This window comes from Egretta garzetta, unplaced genomic scaffold (genome assembly GCF_000687185.1).
Source record: "Egretta garzetta isolate BGI_Z169 unplaced genomic scaffold, ASM68718v1 scaffold2, whole genome shotgun sequence".
NCBI lineage: Eukaryota > Metazoa > Chordata > Aves > Pelecaniformes > Ardeidae > Egretta > Egretta garzetta.
Genome location: NW_009258894.1, coordinates 4,528,707 through 4,545,800, shown reverse-complemented (window position 1 = coordinate 4,545,800; position 17,094 = coordinate 4,528,707). Strand labels below are relative to the sequence as shown.

The window sequence follows — 17,094 nt, the reverse complement described above, 5'->3', positions numbered from 1 at the left end:
TTCCTACAACTTACCATTTTCTACCATCTCCCAGAGAGCCTCCCATTACAGGAGGAAAGGGAGACCACCACCACAGTGGCTAAGTAAATCATGCTAAGTTTTACACCAGGTGAAATACAGGTTAACTTTAAAAGCAAGCTACAGACTAAAACGACACTTGCCATTCACAGACACTCCTGCATTTACAGCAATTCCCACTTCACGATGGGATTGCGTGAAGCTACTCTTAAGACCACAGATGTAACACTTAAGAGCCTCAAATCCCTCTTCCAGAAAAGAAACAGGAACGGTTTCACCTTGAAAGTTCAGTCATGCCACTGCTGCTTGGGTGTTTGAACTGCTACCTGCATTTAATGAGGAGGCCTGTCTCTATTGCCTCAGAAGAGAGGCGACAGACCACTTTGGAAAGGGAGATGGGTTTGCTTTCGGTTGTGCAGGGTGCACACTGGCAAGCAGCTTTGAAATGCTGCCACCAAACCCAAACCATTTTTAAATGAAAAACACAAAAGCTTCAGTTCTGCAGGCACCCTCCCCTTGTTGCTACTAACTAACCGTGTCAGGAGAAAAATTTCCTCCATTTAAAGCAATTAAGTTAAGAGCTCAGCGGATGGAAACAGACTTAGTGATAGATGCTTCCCCGTTGTCAGAGGATGCAGAACAGACATTCATTTTCATCCTCTCAAATCGGTCCATGGTGCCCAACACAGCCAAGCATGAAATACTCCTGACCTGCCTCAGACAAGTGTCAGGTGGCCAGAGATATGCAATAAAATAGTTAAGTCTCTGCTCACCCTGACTGTGGTCAGAGAATGAATCTCCTTGCAACACCCCTAATTAACAGCTTCCACCAGTTTCTCTTGTTTTTACTGACAGCAAGAACCAAAGATGCTAAGAACAGCCCTACCTGGGTACCAGATGACAGGCTGCAACGTCCCCTTCCCCATGCAGTCATACCACTGCTCATCCAAGGACTCAACACTTACATGAGATTGGCTCATGAGTGGCAAGAGCTGGTTAAAGTGGGACCAAACATGACCAAGGCAATGCTGACAGGAAAAATAGAGGGGAAAAAAAAAAAGAAACCGTGCTCTGAAAAGGTGCTTCAGCCTGGAGGAGGGGGCAGCTGGAGGCACATGGCAAGGGGCAACCAGTTCTCCAGGGTGCCAAGAGGAGGCAGAACTTCTCACAGGAGCTCACCTCTCCCAGCACAGCACCCGCACTGTGCTTCAAGTGTGCCCACCAGAGGCACAGCCTGACGCCAGCAGACAGCAATCTGGCCACCATTGCATGCCCCTCCTCTCCCATACGGCAGGAGTGCACTAACAGTGCCTGGCTGCCAGCCTTGTGATCTGCCTCAGACCAAACTTGCCGACTACTTGTTTCGCTACCGCTTCAGGACACAAAATTCAAGAGGATCCTGTACCAACAGAGAGCTCAGCTCTCCCAGCACTGTACACCTCCCCCCAACTATTCTAAAAGTGGAGTCTAGCTTACTGAATGCCATGGAGGAAACAGTCACCATCAAAGCACAAACTGTCAACTTAAAGATAGCATTTAAGTATTTGAGAAGTAAATGCAAATAAACTGATTCAAAGTGGGAAAGCCCTAAGGTTGAAATTATGCTAGCTCCGGGACATCACATTCCTACATCACAGCAAGACTCATCTCTGCTTTGGGCTACTGTCAGTAACATTTGCAACAAGACTAGCTTGTTGGGAAAGACAAAGCAGCAGAGGACCAAAAGAATACAATTGGAAAAACAAACTTGCTGTCTTCATGGATTTCACCAAGACATGCGCTCGAAGGCAAACTCATTGCTGCTTGTGACTATGTTCAGATTTTTCAGCTTACATATTAAGAATGAATAATTTCCTCAGTTGAGAGAAAAGTGACAGTTGAACCTAAACTGAAAAACTATCAGTCAAATGATAAAGCCCCTATCTTTTCTTAGTATCTTATAATCTAAGCCAATTATGCCCAAGAAAGTGTTTACAATGAAACCTGAAGGTTGTTCTCCAGAGCATTCAAAGGTTACTTTTACTAGGGAAAGCAAAAGCAGCAGCAGAATGAAGTACTAGCTTTAGGAGAATACAGAGCATTACAGCTACGGCCCTTTGCCTGTGCTGAAGAGAAGTGAAGATGTGCTGAGGCATAACGCGGGGCTCAGCACAACTCTTTGACAGTCCCGGTCCTTTTCAACAAGCACGTCAGTGGGCCTAAAACTTGAACTACGGGAGACAGGCACATCGCCAGACTCCGAGTTTCAAAGTTAGCTGCCCTGAAGGTAGGCGTGGAATGGGCCAGAGGAAACAACTTTAAAAACCCATGCTTCTCCCCTCTCAGTCAGGGATAAACCAATACATGTGTTTTTGTAGAACACATGAGAAGCATGTTCCTAAAGGCCTCTGCAGCATCAGGTAAGTCTCCTGGAGATAAATCTCCAGGATGCTGGTGTTCCAGAACAGAGAGGCAGCACCAGAAGTCCCTAACCCACTCTGATATAACTTCATTCCACACATACAGGGACACACAGACCCCCCCTGGAAAGCATCACTATCAGCAGGGAGTGATACCTTGGTGTTGACAAGGATCCAGGGTATAGCAGCTTTAATAGGTTTATCTTGTTTACACGAAGGGTTCCTCTACAGTGGGCGCAGCAGCCAAACAAATGCAGGAGGGGGGGAAAAGAGCAAAGCAGCTTTTAACTATAAAACTGAACAAAAACTAAGAAAAGCAGAACTTTCTGAGAAAGTCAGGGGTATTTCTCTAAACATGGCAGCGACTTCCACTTTAAATTCCTCCCTACGTCTTGTTTCACACACAGTTGCTATATGGTCTTTTGCAATTTCTCTCCTACCCCAGATCCCCAGCCATGATGTGAGAGCACTTGTAGGCAGACACAGCCAGCATTCCAGTAACTGGCATCTTCACACCCTGCTCTGCTCCTGCCTTGAGCAGATTCCTGCCTTGAAGCTTCAGTCCCTGAAGGGCACGCACACTTTGTAACCCTCCAGTTCCTAAACTCGCTGGCAATGTCTCATTAGTCAGTCTTGTTGCATATAGAAAAGCCTCAAAAGCCTGATGTTGTAAAGGCATATCCTGCATCCTCCTGCATTAAGACACTCTTACCTAACCTTTAAAAAAAACAAACACACACATATATATATTTCTACTAGAGTCTTCCCTGCCAAGGCCATACTATTCTCAACCATTCTAATCTGCTTGCGTAACTAAAACACTACCTTCTTTCAGGACTTACACTACTTAACCACCAAGCCACTAATTGGCTTTTTAAACCACCAAGATCTTTTTCACAACTCCACTTGTGGAAACCTTCACCTTCCTGTTTTGCTACACTCCTCCATCCCCCTCCTCTCCTTCCTAGAAACTTATTCTCCCCTGATCCTCATTCACCTTCAAGCTATTCTACCACCTTCCTACAAATCTCCATTCACTTCTAGTTCTTTCCTATGCCTGAAGAGTCTCCAGATAGCTCCACTTCCTTCAAAATATTCTAGTTCTACCTAAACAAGAAAAACTTCACCTTGTCTCAGCAGCTGACATCTCATGAAAAAGCAGCAGAAGAAAATGCAAAGTTGCCTAAACAACAAAATTGGTAAGATCACAAAACAGTTTTATTGTCTTTCTGATGCAGTTTTATGGGTGCCTAAGGGTATGTCTGACAAGAAACTTGTTATATACCAGTTGGTCTTTTTCTCAGGACACAGAAAATGTTCCTTCAAACCAGAAAAGCAGCAGCAGCCGCCTCTGGCTTTCTAGTTATCTATCAGGCCTACCATGTTTCTTCCCTGTCTGTGGGTTGAAAACTCAAGACAACATCCACCAGAGGTGCTTATCTCACTCTACAGCAAGGCAACATTTTTCAAATCATACCTGTTTCTCCCTTTACTGACAAAGTAAAAGATGTATCTCAAAAGCAGCAGCAATGTTTCTTTCTGCTCTCAGACAATAAAGATTGTCCCCATTGAAATAAGAATACTGGCTAGACCTAAAATGCTGAGCTCGCAGGATTTAAAGATGCTCTTTTATTACCCTACTGTTCAATTCTTTGGCTTCTGCTTCCCCTGAAATTCTTCTTACCATGCCAAGTGGATAAATGCACGTATCCTTGCATTCATGGCATTGGCCCTACAGAGAAGGAACGCAGGAGGCATCTCCATTCAGCACCAGCCAGGCCAAGGTACCCAAGCAGTGAGGGAGCATCCCTACCACCTCTTGAGATTAGGCAGTATTCTCAGCACAGGAACTCCGGAAGTTCCCCTCCCCCTTCCATAATAAAAGGATCACTGTACTAGGCTGGGACAAAAAGGCTCATTTTATTCTTCAAGAGTTTAGCAACAAGCCCCCTCTAGCCCAATCTACCTAGCACATCCTATAACTCATCTAAGCAGCCCCATACCTAAGAGGTTATTTCAAATCCCTTCAACAACACCTGGAAGCAAGCAATTTGCCAGTCCTTCAAATCCAATACAACATTTTTCAGAAGCAGAGCCTCAGGGAAATTCCTGCTTGCAGAAGAAGATTAACACTCCCCAGAGGTTTCATTCATTAAAAGGAAAGTGTTTTTTTCAGATGCAGATCAGTGCACACAGATAAGCAGGTACAACCTTTTGAGACAACGCCATAATCCTGTCACTGGGTTCCAGTTGCTCTCTCAACGTACAAGCATTTTTGAGCTTGCTGTTCAAGTGCCTTCCGTGCCCTACCTTCACTCTTGACTATCAGCAGCTTGTTACCAGCAGTGTTTTAGCAATCCTCATCTAGACACAGATTGCTGGATTTAACGAACAGCCTTGACAGATTCAGCCACAAAAGCTGAAGACTTGACGGTATACAGCTACTCACCTTGCCCTATCACTTGTTTCCCCCTTATCACCCATGTAAGCGTGCTGAGAACACATCTCCTCCACAGCTTTACATACCAGCTATTCCAACAGTATTTGCAGTAACAGCCCAGGCTGGCGTTTGCCACAGTTGCAGAGCAGATTTACTTCTTGTTCTGCCATCCCTGCTGCAGAGTCAGTAATAGCTGGCAGCATAAACAGGAGGTGGTAACTGCTTGTGCTGCTACAGTCAAACTTAAGGGCTGGAGAAGCAATAGCAGACATAGGTTGCACAGACTAAAAACGTTCAACTTATCCAAAAAACGTAATGCCTCAGCTGCAATGGTAGCCAGTTTAGGACTCAAAAGGGACAGAACAGGAGTTGTCAAATCACAAGGTGGTAGCAAGCAAACTTTTTTCTGTCCCACTGTCAGAACTTTTCCCATAAGACTAGGAACAAACCCAAAGTCTGCCCAAATGACTGGCTCAAGTAGATAAAGGATGCAGTGATAGAAGGAACCCACATAAGAAGATAGACAAGCCTCTATTTTCGACCCAGTGGGCTGCAGTCATCAAGGGACACCAAGATGGTGACAAGTCAGAACCTGGGTTGAAGTTCACAAATACTTTCTCTTGAAGAACAAACCATGCATTCAGCGCCCCTCCCGCTCCCTCTACAATGAAGCTCCTACCAGTTCTAACCCAAGAAGCCACGGCGAGTTGGACCAGACAACTCTTATTTCCTAAAGCAGCTTATTTTCCTGCTAACAACCACGGCCAAGAATTGAAAGCCCCTTAAGTGTGTGATGCCAGTCTTGCCAGGCGTAAAATTCAGGCGTTGGATAAAAATTTGGGATTCAGAAGATTCCATCAGCTCTTCTCCCATCTCCCACTCTCTGAAGACCAGAATTTGTTAGGTGGTAAAATTCCCCATTATGGATCCACTACCCTCAGATTCTGTTCCTGTATTCCATTTTTTTTGGAGGAGAGGGGAAGTTCAGACTAAGCAGATCAAATTTCAGAGTTCAACAGAGATTTACACAAAATTTTATATATTTAGAACAGATACAGAAGCCAATGTGCCTCCTGATTCCTCACAAAGTTACATACATCCGTAACATGCACAGTTTTAGACTTTTTCTGAGCACAGGAAATTAAAAGTAGGAGTATCCAATGGAATATATCCAGAGTCATGCTCTGTGATGAGATGTTCACCCTTCTTGATTAAAGGAAACAAAAGGGGGTTTGCTTCTGCTTGCCTTCCCTGTCCTCTCAGTCCTCTCCATCAGCCTCTCAAAACTCTCATGAGCTGCATCCCTCTCTGAGTTTTAATAAAATATTTATTCTATTTGTTTTTTTCTTGAGTCATTCAAAGTTAAATGCTATGGAAGGCACAGGGATCCCTTCAAGCACAGTGAAACATATGAAGCTGATCCCCCTCTCTCAAACTGAGGGCAGTCATCTTTCCCAAATACAAGGGACAAAAATGGAAATGGGGCATAGAGATGGATCTCAGCCTATCCAACACAACAGAAGTATAATGGGAATCTTAGCTCATAGCCACTTAGATTAACCAGTAAAACATCACACTCAGTTGTCATAGTACAGCAGTGAACAAAAGTAGTACTCACATGCAGGTCCTTCGGATTTGCTGAGCCAACCTAGGACAGACAAAAGGAAAATTCAGGATTACTATTATGCTTGTTTTAATTTATCCTTCAGCTGTTACAACTGGTTAAAATGAAACGAGTTGCATGGCTTCTTGAGATCCTTATTACTCCCTTCAAGCCAGTTGCTTAAGTAGCACTGCCTGGATCAGCGTAGTAACAGTGTGGATATTATTATTTGAATAGCCTAATTCTGGACCCATCTGTGTTTACTTCCTAGCCACCTTTGCTGTCTGGCCATTATTCTGCAGCTCCTCACCGTGCTCTTCCATACCACTCTGCTCTTACTAAGCTCTCTGAAGGGACTGGAAAGAGGAATTGCACCCCAAACTGCTCCTCCTTCTCTCCATGGAGAACTATACGCTTCTTTGGGCTAACCCTGTAATTTCTCCAAACCCACACTTACATGCAGCATGCGGGTTAGAATCAAGATCCTCTGTTCATGCATGACACCTCACCACATTTCTGTCTGGCCATCCGATCTTACAGTGTCCTTGTTTTCACAACCACTGAATTCATCCCTAGCTGTATGAACGCCTTCCTTTCAGCTGCATGATTAGAGACAAAGGAAACTTCTGCTTTGCACAGATTCCAAAAGAATACGAACAAGTCTGAATCTGCTCAATGACTGGAGTGCGCTCTAACAAGCTGTTCTGTGCAATGCAAACAAATACTAGCGGTATCCAAGAGCTTCTGTGCAGAATAACCTTGGCACCAAAAAGACCTTAGGACAGCAAGCAGCAGATTGGCTGCATTTGCATTGGAGACAACACACAGGAATGAAGTCGTTTCAGTTTATTCAAGCTCAATTTATCACTTTAATGGCAATCCTAAAAATTAAAGAGCTAGCTTTATAGCATTTCACATGTGATCAGTCAACAAAAATCAGTGTCTAAATCTAAATGGACTTAGATTCACCGAGCCTGCATTATTATTAATTTTTAAAGGTTAGTATTTATACTCTCTCCTTTATGGGTATTGATATTTGTTTAGTTGAGGATGTTTAATACTTTACCAACACCTTTAGTTGCATTTCCCAGGAGCAGGTGATGCTATTATCAATAATGAAAGGCCCAACCTATGTTTTGATAGGTTTCTGACAGAGCTAATTACGAATCCAAAAGAGATTACACCATTTGGAACACAAATGACAGGAAGCTTTCAGAGTATTTTAGTTACTACACGTTAAAATTTCATGAACAACTTATTCTGATCCACTGTCATCCTTCCAAAGATAGCCTGGCTAGACAGGAGGAGCACTGTGAATGAGATATAAACACAAGGCCTTTGAGAGCTTGGGAATAACCTTAAGGGCCAGAGATGGGGGCGGGAGGGGGGGGGAGGAAATGACAGCAACAAAGGAACAATGAAGGGTTATCTGTAGAAAAGCAGAAAAAAATGGTTGTTATTGCTCCTCTTACACCTCAAAAATTCCCCATCTCTATCTATTAAGCACTCCAGCTCTTAGCTACATTCCAGATGAACACTCAACAAAAACAGAAGAGACAGAGGAAGAACTAAGCCTCAATACTCCAGGTCCTTGCTTTCCAAGTGTCCTCACTTGCTCATTCCTTCGTTATTTCCCCCAACTAACCTTGGAGAACTTGCCAGACAGAGAAAAAAGGCACGAGTGATAAAGCTCAAAAAATATTTCTGAACAGCACTGAAGTTTCCATAAATCCTCCTCTTCTGACGTAGCTTCATTGCTTGCCCATCACCAAATGCTGCATTTGCTTTTGTTAAAATACGTGCAGTGGTTATTTTTATATTCATGGATATCTTCCCATGAAAAGGGAGCAGTTTCCCCAAATTCTGCAGCGTGCTTAGTGACTAAGCAACTTACCATACTCATCTCCTGTCACCCCAGGATATTTGGATAGATTGCTTGAGACAAAGTGCTGAAGATTTTTGTTAAAAATCCATGCATAAATAAAATCAATTTATTACCAGAGGACAGACCAGATGCTTGCTGACTGGAAATGAGTCTGTCTTCTGCATTAACCACGTGGCAAAGAGAACACATTCCTGCCCAGAACATGAATATCTCTCTAAGCCTCCTGGAACTCAAGCAATAGAATTTCTAAACAGCAAAAATATTGCAGTACAATATACATCATACAGTTTTAAACATACGAAGCACAAGCTCTGCTTTCTCACTCAGAGCCGAGCCAGCCCATTGTCTCCATGCTTGTCCGTCTTTTTATGAGAACATTCTTCAGCTTTTGTAGCAATTGTGAGCATGCGACGTTGGCCCCGCGTTCAAGATAAGCATTACCACCAAGAGATTTAATACAATCTCTTTGCTTCATGTTTACATCACTTTGCTCTGCCTGCTCTGAATGATTTTGCTATGTAAAGTAATAAAGCGAGGACAGTGGGGTGGTTGGGGGACAAAGATGAGGGAAAGATGATTTTCCAAGCGCCTCGCCAGTATTCTTTGTTTCTCCATCTGGCTCTCCGCTCCCCGGCTGACTTGCTCATTAACGTTACTCATGGCTGGCGTGCTGCTGCAGGTGCAGCTCTCTGGGACCGTGACGCATCGCTGGGCACCCCCATCCCTCCCAGCAATCGGCAGTTGGGTTGCTACCTCCCAGTCCCAGAAAACCTGCACTTGGATGCTATGCTCTTGGGCTCCCCTCCACATGCACTCACTTTCTCACTTCCCCTGCAGGAAATGGCTCATGCCTAGCCACTATAATCCTATTTAGCTGATGATCTGCCTTGATCAGTTTACCACAGCTGGTTTCAGGTCCTGAAGCAAAAGGAACACAGAAAGGGAAACAATGCAGAACCACTCTCGGGTCTTCTGACATGCTTAACTGGTGCTTTTGTTAACATGACTGGATGCCTCAAAAATTATACTAAAAAGGCTTGCCAGTATTGTGGCTGCCTCTCCCCCATCCAGCAGCCCCGTGCAGAATAATGCATCTGCATACTAATTACAGACTCAACTGAAGGTGCTGCAGTGTGTAATGGGAGTTTCAGATGGGGATGGTGCACTCCAGCCCCAGGCTGGGAAGCGTATCTGACAGGCCTACATCTGAAATGAGGCAGTGACATTATCACCAGTAACAGCAAAACTGGAAAAAACAAGGATAGACCAGATACAACAAGACCTTGTCCCTTTCCCACTCTCACTATCTGTTCTTGCCAATTTGTCACTTGTGTGTCCCCCCACCCCTCATTACCTGCAAAGCCAAAATCAGGCCAGGAAGACATACAAGCCTGGGATATCTGATTTCGGCAGCCTCTCCCTTCCAACCTGAAGAGCCAGAAATACTAAAAGGAGATCAACAACTGCTCCAGCAGTTTCCAGCACCAGCCAACTTTTCCATACAGGATCACCTCAGCTTTGAGTGCATCTGGCAACTGACTTACTATTTGTTCTGATCTACTGCACAGAGCCCAATTCAAGCTTCACTGATGCTAAGGAGTGTTGGTCATGGGACATTTTCAGGTGCCATGGTATGTCAAATAAATAGGACTTTCTAGAGTTATGTCGAGAACCGAGGTTTTGTTTCCAAAGGCAAGCTATTGTTCTACATTGCAACAGCTGCTGAAGTCAAATCTACATGTCTTTTGGGGACTAACCTCCTTCAAAGTTCTGTGCAGCACACAAAGTTATTCCTTCCATCCCATGCCATTTATGATCAGGCATCTGTCTACAGACAAAAACTACATCACGGCTGGTCTGAGATAAAAGACATATTCCAGGGTATACTGGGTAAACAAGCACGTACTTCACATTATGTACTGCTTTGTGAGTATCCGGTATATTTTCTTCTTCCACTCATTTCTAAAAGGCAGATCCCCTCATCTCTGCTGACATTTTATATATCATCCCATTGCACTACTATTTACATTATTCACAACATTCATCCATCAGATAAACAAAAGAGGTTAAAAAAGGGGAGAGGGAAAAACTCAAGCTGCAAAGAGGATCTAATAGAGGGGTGCAGTTAGTGGGTGCTGAGGTGTCAGAAGATAGTACACAAGGAAACACTAAACAGATTCATCAGCTGTGCAAAGAGCTGAAGACAGTCTCTGCTTCCAAAACTACTTCACACAAGCAGTTGCTACAGGGCATACAGATAAGAGTGTCTCCATGAAAATCTCACTCAACCAAAAGTGGTCCATGCTCAGTGGAGCACGGTCATGAGACAGTCCAAGTGCCCCCAGCTGCAGTGAAGGGATAAGAATGGAGGGGGAAAAAGCTGGGGGAATCAAAATGACAGGGTAAAGGGCAAGCACTTATTTAATATGCAAAACTCATTCAGTTCAGACACTGCCCTCTGCTCAACATGCAACAATGGAATTTTTCATGTCAGTACTGCAAGATGTGTACAAATGCATCAGCCATCACCAGCTTCTCTATAGAAATATACGGCCACCTCCACACTTATACATCTCCCCCTCCCTGCAGCACATGCAAAGGTTTCACTTACCTGTGGCCTGTGCTTCCAAGATAAAGGTACCAAAGATAACTAGCAGAAGAAATAACCCATGGCTAGTCAAGGCAAGAGACGATCCTGTGTTGCTCTTTGGTGCTACCATTCCATGGCACATCTTTTACCCACTGGAGTTTCTTTTTAAAAAAATCCCAGAAGATCTGGTTGATCAGGAGCACCTTGGTCTACAAAAACAAAGACAAAGAAAGAAACAGTAAGCATTGAGCCAAACACCTACATCTGGGGAGGGGAGGGAAAGGGGAAATTCAGAAATAAAGAGCAACCTTTTGCATGTTCTAGCATTTAGGAATCTTACCAAGTATTCACAGTTCACAAGGTAACAGGAGCAGAAAAGGCAACCTTCCCCATAGGAAATAGTAAAAGGAGCTGCATTATAGAGAGACCAGAACTTTTCACTCACCCTCTAATATTTCAGGTGTGAAGACTGCCTAGCTTACAATTAATTTTAGCTTTTCCTTTCAAGACAACCCCAGAGGATAGAGCATCTGGAGAATCAATTTCAAAATAACTTCAAGAGAACCAGCCTTCCTACACCCCCACCACTTTTCAGAAGGTCTCCAAGACACAGCAGGCTGTACAAGACAGCTAGGATAAATAAATCAAATGCTTCTTCAGCCACCTGGAGAGGCACAGCAAACCTGACAGCCAGCCAGCAGGCAGGCAAACACACGCTTATGAGGAGGAATGTAAAACAGCTTGCAAACCTCAGGTATAATGTTCTGACAGTACAGAAGCATAGCAATTAAAATTGCAGGATGTGACACCGATCATACCTGTGGACTGAGGGATTCAGCCATAGCCTATCAGGCACTGTCACAGCAAAAACAGACTTATAAACACACAAAGTGCAGTTGGGAAATCAAGAGCAGAGTTGAACCCCTATTTTTAATGAAGGAAAAAGACCCAGCAGAATACATGTCCCACCAACCTAGTGTGGTTTCAGCCTGCAAGACCTCCAGCACTAACTTTGGAGCTGGATGAATAACAATGTCATGCATAACTCCAATGTTCATGAAAGAAAGTTGGGACTAAAAATCTGTGCGTACTGGTTTTACAAAGGAGGAAGGGGAAAACTGGGATGAAGATAACCAGGTGAGTGATGGAGTTAAAAAAAGAAAACCAAAACCAAAAAAACACACAGAGACACATTTCAACACTTCTATCATGCTATTCCTTACATAAACATCTAAAGCTCTCAGGGAAAAAAAAAATTTTGCACAAATGTTTCTTTACACTTGACCACAAGGAATACCTTTAATCTTGAGGGAAACCCTATTCAGCCACAGCTTCTTCAGTTAAATGGATATTCATACTGAAGGGGGATATTTTTTCTTTTTTTCTTTTTTGGCCAAGTTTCCCCATAGAAATTCAAAACTTCTGGATAACTCCAAACAAATTTGAGAGGTGCAGAGGCGGGTATCACACTCTTTTGTACCCTGTGAGAACAGATGGGAGAGCTGGGTTAGTGCTCCTACTACTAGGGAAGGCAGTACGTCTTTCAGATCCTTACATACTTCTGAGATGAAGTCAATGTGCCAGCACTGACCAGAGAAACATATGACTCGAACAGCCACAATTCACATTTCCAATTACTCAGCCAAAAAAAAAAAGCTGTACTATGGGAGGAACTATACAGATTTGTCATAAAACCTGGAAGTCATCCTGTCGAAAAGAGGGTTTCCTTGGTTCCATGTCACTACTTTGCTCATATTTACTTCACAAAAGGATTACCTTCAAAATGTGGATCTTTCAAGTCAATTAGTCTCTATCAAAGAAGAACTCTTTGTCTGCATACACCCCCGCCTTGAAATGTCATTTCAAGATGACATTTAAACTGCCATGTGGCAAGTCTGGAGCTGATGCTACAATAAACTCTGTGTCTGCCCATTTTGTTTCTTGCTTGATTTGGAGGGGGAGGGAGAGAAGTGAAACTATGCCATTCTATGCCTGTAGCACAGCCTATAGATTTCTTGTCTTACACAGACGAGGAGCCAATGCTTTGTTCACCAAACTCCTACCATGCAGAAAGGAGTAAGGATGCTGCCACTCACCTGCTAGAATTCCTCCAGCAAGAATTAAGACCACAGAGTGAAAAAATACTCCTCTGCAAGGAAAGCCAAGCCAGCTAGTCTGTACATGTGCTCCCTCCTCTCAAGTCAGATCTCCTGCATGGATTTCATGAAGTTCATATTCAATTGGAAGAGGCCAGCATCTGGCCTACACTCCAGGCCAACAGCTGGCTGCTTTCTTCTAAGAGTCACTACTTTACACTGAATTACAGCTCTGACAAATCAATGCAGCATCTTCAGCAAGTGGCCCTTCTGATTAGATCAAGACAGGTCTGTCCTCCCCATTCCAATTTAATGAAGCCTCATTAGTATAACAAACTCTGCAACTCTTGCCACAGTATCTAAAGGTGGCCTTCCCTGCCCAGTGACGTATCAGCGGCCAGGAGAGGTAGGGAAGAGGGCATGCAATTATCACAGAATTTGCTGAGCCGCCTGAGGTGTGCTACCTTGCCCCAGAGGCATTTTCCTCTCCCAAAGATTGCACCGTGAAGCTAGCAGTCCAATTCTCGTCTCTGAACCACCACCAAGTTAGAGATACCTGAAACAAGAACACCTTCTGGGGGAATCAATTATTGCTTATTCTCAAGTCACTAACAGATTGCTCCAAAGCACAGCACCGTTCCTCTCCTTCTAAAGTCAGGCACGGTTTCCCCATCTCTTTTCAGCTACCAAGTCACTCGAGTCCCAGGTTATCAGGGATCATGTCTGTCAGAGGCGTGGGGCTGCCCCACAAGGAATGCAGTAAATTGCTGCTTCTATGCCTACAGTAACACCCACTAAGCTGATTTAGTTCAGTGAGGGATTTGAAGGAGATACAAAGGCAGCAAAACCATTTAGTGGGAGATAGCATCAATAAACCCCTCAGAATTGTTTGCAGACAATGGGCACAGGTACCGCCTGCAAGGATCCTCCCTCGGGCTTCAGCCAAGTTACAAAACTTGTTCCCAGCCTTGACTTTTCCTTGGCAGAATTAGAAGATGAAAGAGATTCTGGCTAGATAGGAATGTATCCTTTCTTCCCAGAGGGGAGCTGGTGATTGGGAAGCTGTTTAGACAGACATTCAATTCTCTGAAAGTTGACTGTTGTTTTAGCACACTCCTTATACCTACAGCTCAGGGGGAAGCAGCTTTAGGAACAACTCTTCAGGCCTCCACCTCCAGAAGTTAACTGGAGTGCACTGCAGAGCACACACATCTGAGACACACTCTCAGGGAGATAGCTTAACAACTCATGGGTTCACTTGAATCAAAGCGATTCCCTGTTTACACGTGATATTAAGGAAGGGGCTGGGTTCCTTAATGGATCCTAGAAGCAATGAGGCAGAAGCCACCAGTAGCATGAGTATACGGAGCGAGGACACTTCAGACCCACTTTGCATGCCACAGCCCAGGCTGAAGGGTTATGGGAGGATTAAGTTTAAACAGAGATGTTTTCAAAGATAATATTTAGTACAGCCAACAGTTCCCATAAATACTGTAAGGAAGGGAGAGGAGATTCTTCTCTGTTAACAGTACATCAGTCAACAGAGGGGTTTTTTTTGCTTTCTTTTTAACATGCACTGTGAAAAACACCTACTAAATACAGGTAAGAAAATAAACCGTCCTTTATGGCCACAAAGTCAATAGCCACCCACCCTCTCAGGGAATGCTATGAACAAGGGAAAAAGTACTCATTGCTCCCAGGTTACAGCTCTCCCCAGCGCTCTCCTTTTTTGATGTCTTGTCATCAAGCAACCTTCCCAGCGATGTTTCGGCATTAGCTCCCCTCACTGCATGGCCAGCCCTGCTCGCACAACAAGCAGTAGTTCACTTCTGCATGAACTCCCTGAAGCACCAGCTTCCACTGAAACCACGCAGGCCAGACCTTCTGCTCGGTCTTAAACCACAATCAGCCGTTTCCAAAGATGACGCACTCACATATGGCAGGAGCTTTTTCTAAGCTAAGCTGTTTGGGGACCTCTGCCATTTATCTTCTAGACCTTCAGAAGCTGCCAACTCATATTCCTTGATCCAAGATTCCGTTGTGAGCATGCAACATTTTCCCAGGATTAATTTTCCAATTTTTTCCCCATTTTGTCACAGCAGGACTCCTAGGTCCCCATGGAAAAATGTTCTTTGGAAGGTCATATGCTCAGGACATGAAAGAACCAGATTCGGGTAGTTCTGGTGCAGCAAGGACATAGGATGTTGGGGGTGGGGGGAGGGTTTACGGGACAGTCTGAGGCTCTCCAGTTGCTCAAGATGCCTGGCACAGCTATGTCCTGTGTCACTGTTGCTGGAAAACAGGTATTCAACCTGTATCAAACCACAGTTTGTTTAGGGAAGTGTTCAGTATGTTTGGAATGCTACTGGCTTGCTTTTAAATACCATACTTGCAACTTGCCGAAAGAAAATTAGCTATCCTCATGCACATCAGAAATCTCTATTTAGCCACATAGTTTCCCCCTCACAGAACAACACTCAGAAGCTGCTTGCTGTCTCTTGAATGCACAGAGCAAAGACCTGTGCAGCAGGATGAGTGATGGGCATGCAGAGCATACCTCTTGGAAGGCTCAGCGCAAGGATTGCTCTTGCCTCATGGCCATGCTGCAGGTGGAACCTAATGTGAACGGTGTGGTTCAGAGGATTTGACCTTCACCCTTAGTTGCTGGTTTTGTTGCATCCCTATTTTGTCTCCTTTCAATGAGCAGTCAAGCTTTAAAACAAAAAAGTCATCCTCTTGGCTGCTTGATAAGAAAAATTACAGAAAAATCAAGTCCAAGTGTCAGCAGAGGAAAGAAATCCCTAAGTCTACTTACTTTCTGTAGCTAAACCAGTTTAATTGAAAGCTTTTAGAAACAATTGTGTTTTTAACATTTCGGGATAACTTCACAGTTCAATTAAAACTCTTCAGTTAAACTAGACACAAAGAAAAAAAACAAAGCTTTCAAAGTTACCTGCAGGCAGTTTAGAAAAAGCTTAATCATCTGACTTTTCAGCACAGCCAACTCTCAATTACCCAGGAAAATGAGAAAAGGTGAAGGAGGAAGAGAAGAAGATGATTTAGAACATGTGTGATGGTAACTTCATTCTACACATTCATCTTCGAATTATAAAGAGGCAGATTTCTGCCTAGCACAGGCACAGCATAAAGCAGAGGGCTGAACTGCACATATCCCCTACTACAGAGAGGGCTCACTAGGGCAGACTGAGCAGCTTATCCCAGCACGCATCCTCCTGCAAACCAAGACCTGATTGCAACCTGTAGCGGGACCTGAATTCATGGGTTTCCTTCCTCATTTCCCAACTGTGCCACAGGGTTTGGCCTATGACCTGCAAATTCAGCAGTTTCTTTCACTTAAATATCTTGTTTCAGCTTTCATGCCCTCTCTCTCGTGAAGGTTTCCAAAACACCAGCGTAATCGCTGGTGATACAGAACTCCCATATTCAAGAGGCAACATTAGACTTTGCTCAGAAAGAAGCTTGCTGGACAGGCTAAATTCTGAAATTCCATTTCAATCTTTGATAAACAGCAGGTACCTAACTCTCTACAGCCCCGCTAAGGCACACTTAAGCTTTAAGCCAGGAAACTGGATTTTTCACTATTGGATAACGAGTCCCTTACAACTGGGAAAGTCACATCAACATTCCTACCCCAAGTGAATAAACCTGCAAAATTCACCAATTTGCATAGCTTATTCCCCAGCCTCCTCCTCTCTGTCCTTCCTGTCACAGTCTGAAGTCCTGTTTGCATCTAGATCATGCTTTTGCACCCCTCTTTATCTCACTTGACATTTCTCAAGAAGTCATCCTGAGGTTAGCCGAGCCTATTCTTCTGTGGGCTAAAGGCAGGGACCACTTAGTTTCTCCATCTATTTCCCTACCATGCTAGCAGCTGGGTGCAAGCCTTTGTATATGAGCTTCTTCCCTGATGCAGCCCAAAGAGAAACGCACAGCAGGCTCAAAGATATTCCAGAGCGGATCAAACAAGCTGCAACTCCAACAGTTCCCTCAGAGGAAAGGAACAGATTTTTCAAGGCGTGCAAAGAAGAGGTGCAAGGGTGCC

The 17,094-nt window shown here is 44.1% G+C and overlaps 1 protein-coding gene across 7 annotated transcripts in view; it reads right to left on the bottom strand.

Annotated features, from left to right (window-relative positions):
* SUSD6 (sushi domain containing 6) overlaps positions 1 to 17,094 on the bottom strand; it is a 90,113-nt gene that overhangs the window by 42,094 nt on the left and 30,925 nt on the right. For 5 of the 7 annotated variants that reach the window (XR_004841372.1, XM_035889833.1, XM_035889837.1 and 2 more), the window contains 2 exons: positions 10,957 to 11,144; positions 6,476 to 6,505 (listed from right to left, as the gene is read on the bottom strand). Coding sequence is in view for 6 of the 7 variants with exons in the window: in XM_035889833.1 (XP_035745726.1) it covers positions 6,476 to 6,505; positions 10,957 to 11,077 (151 nt within the window). In the remaining variant the exon portion in view is untranslated. Of the gene's footprint in view, positions 1 to 6,475; positions 6,506 to 10,956; positions 11,145 to 12,232; positions 12,417 to 15,588; positions 15,744 to 17,094 lie in introns of all 7 variants that reach the window. The other 2 variants (XM_035889835.1, XM_035889836.1) reach the window with 2 other exon arrangements.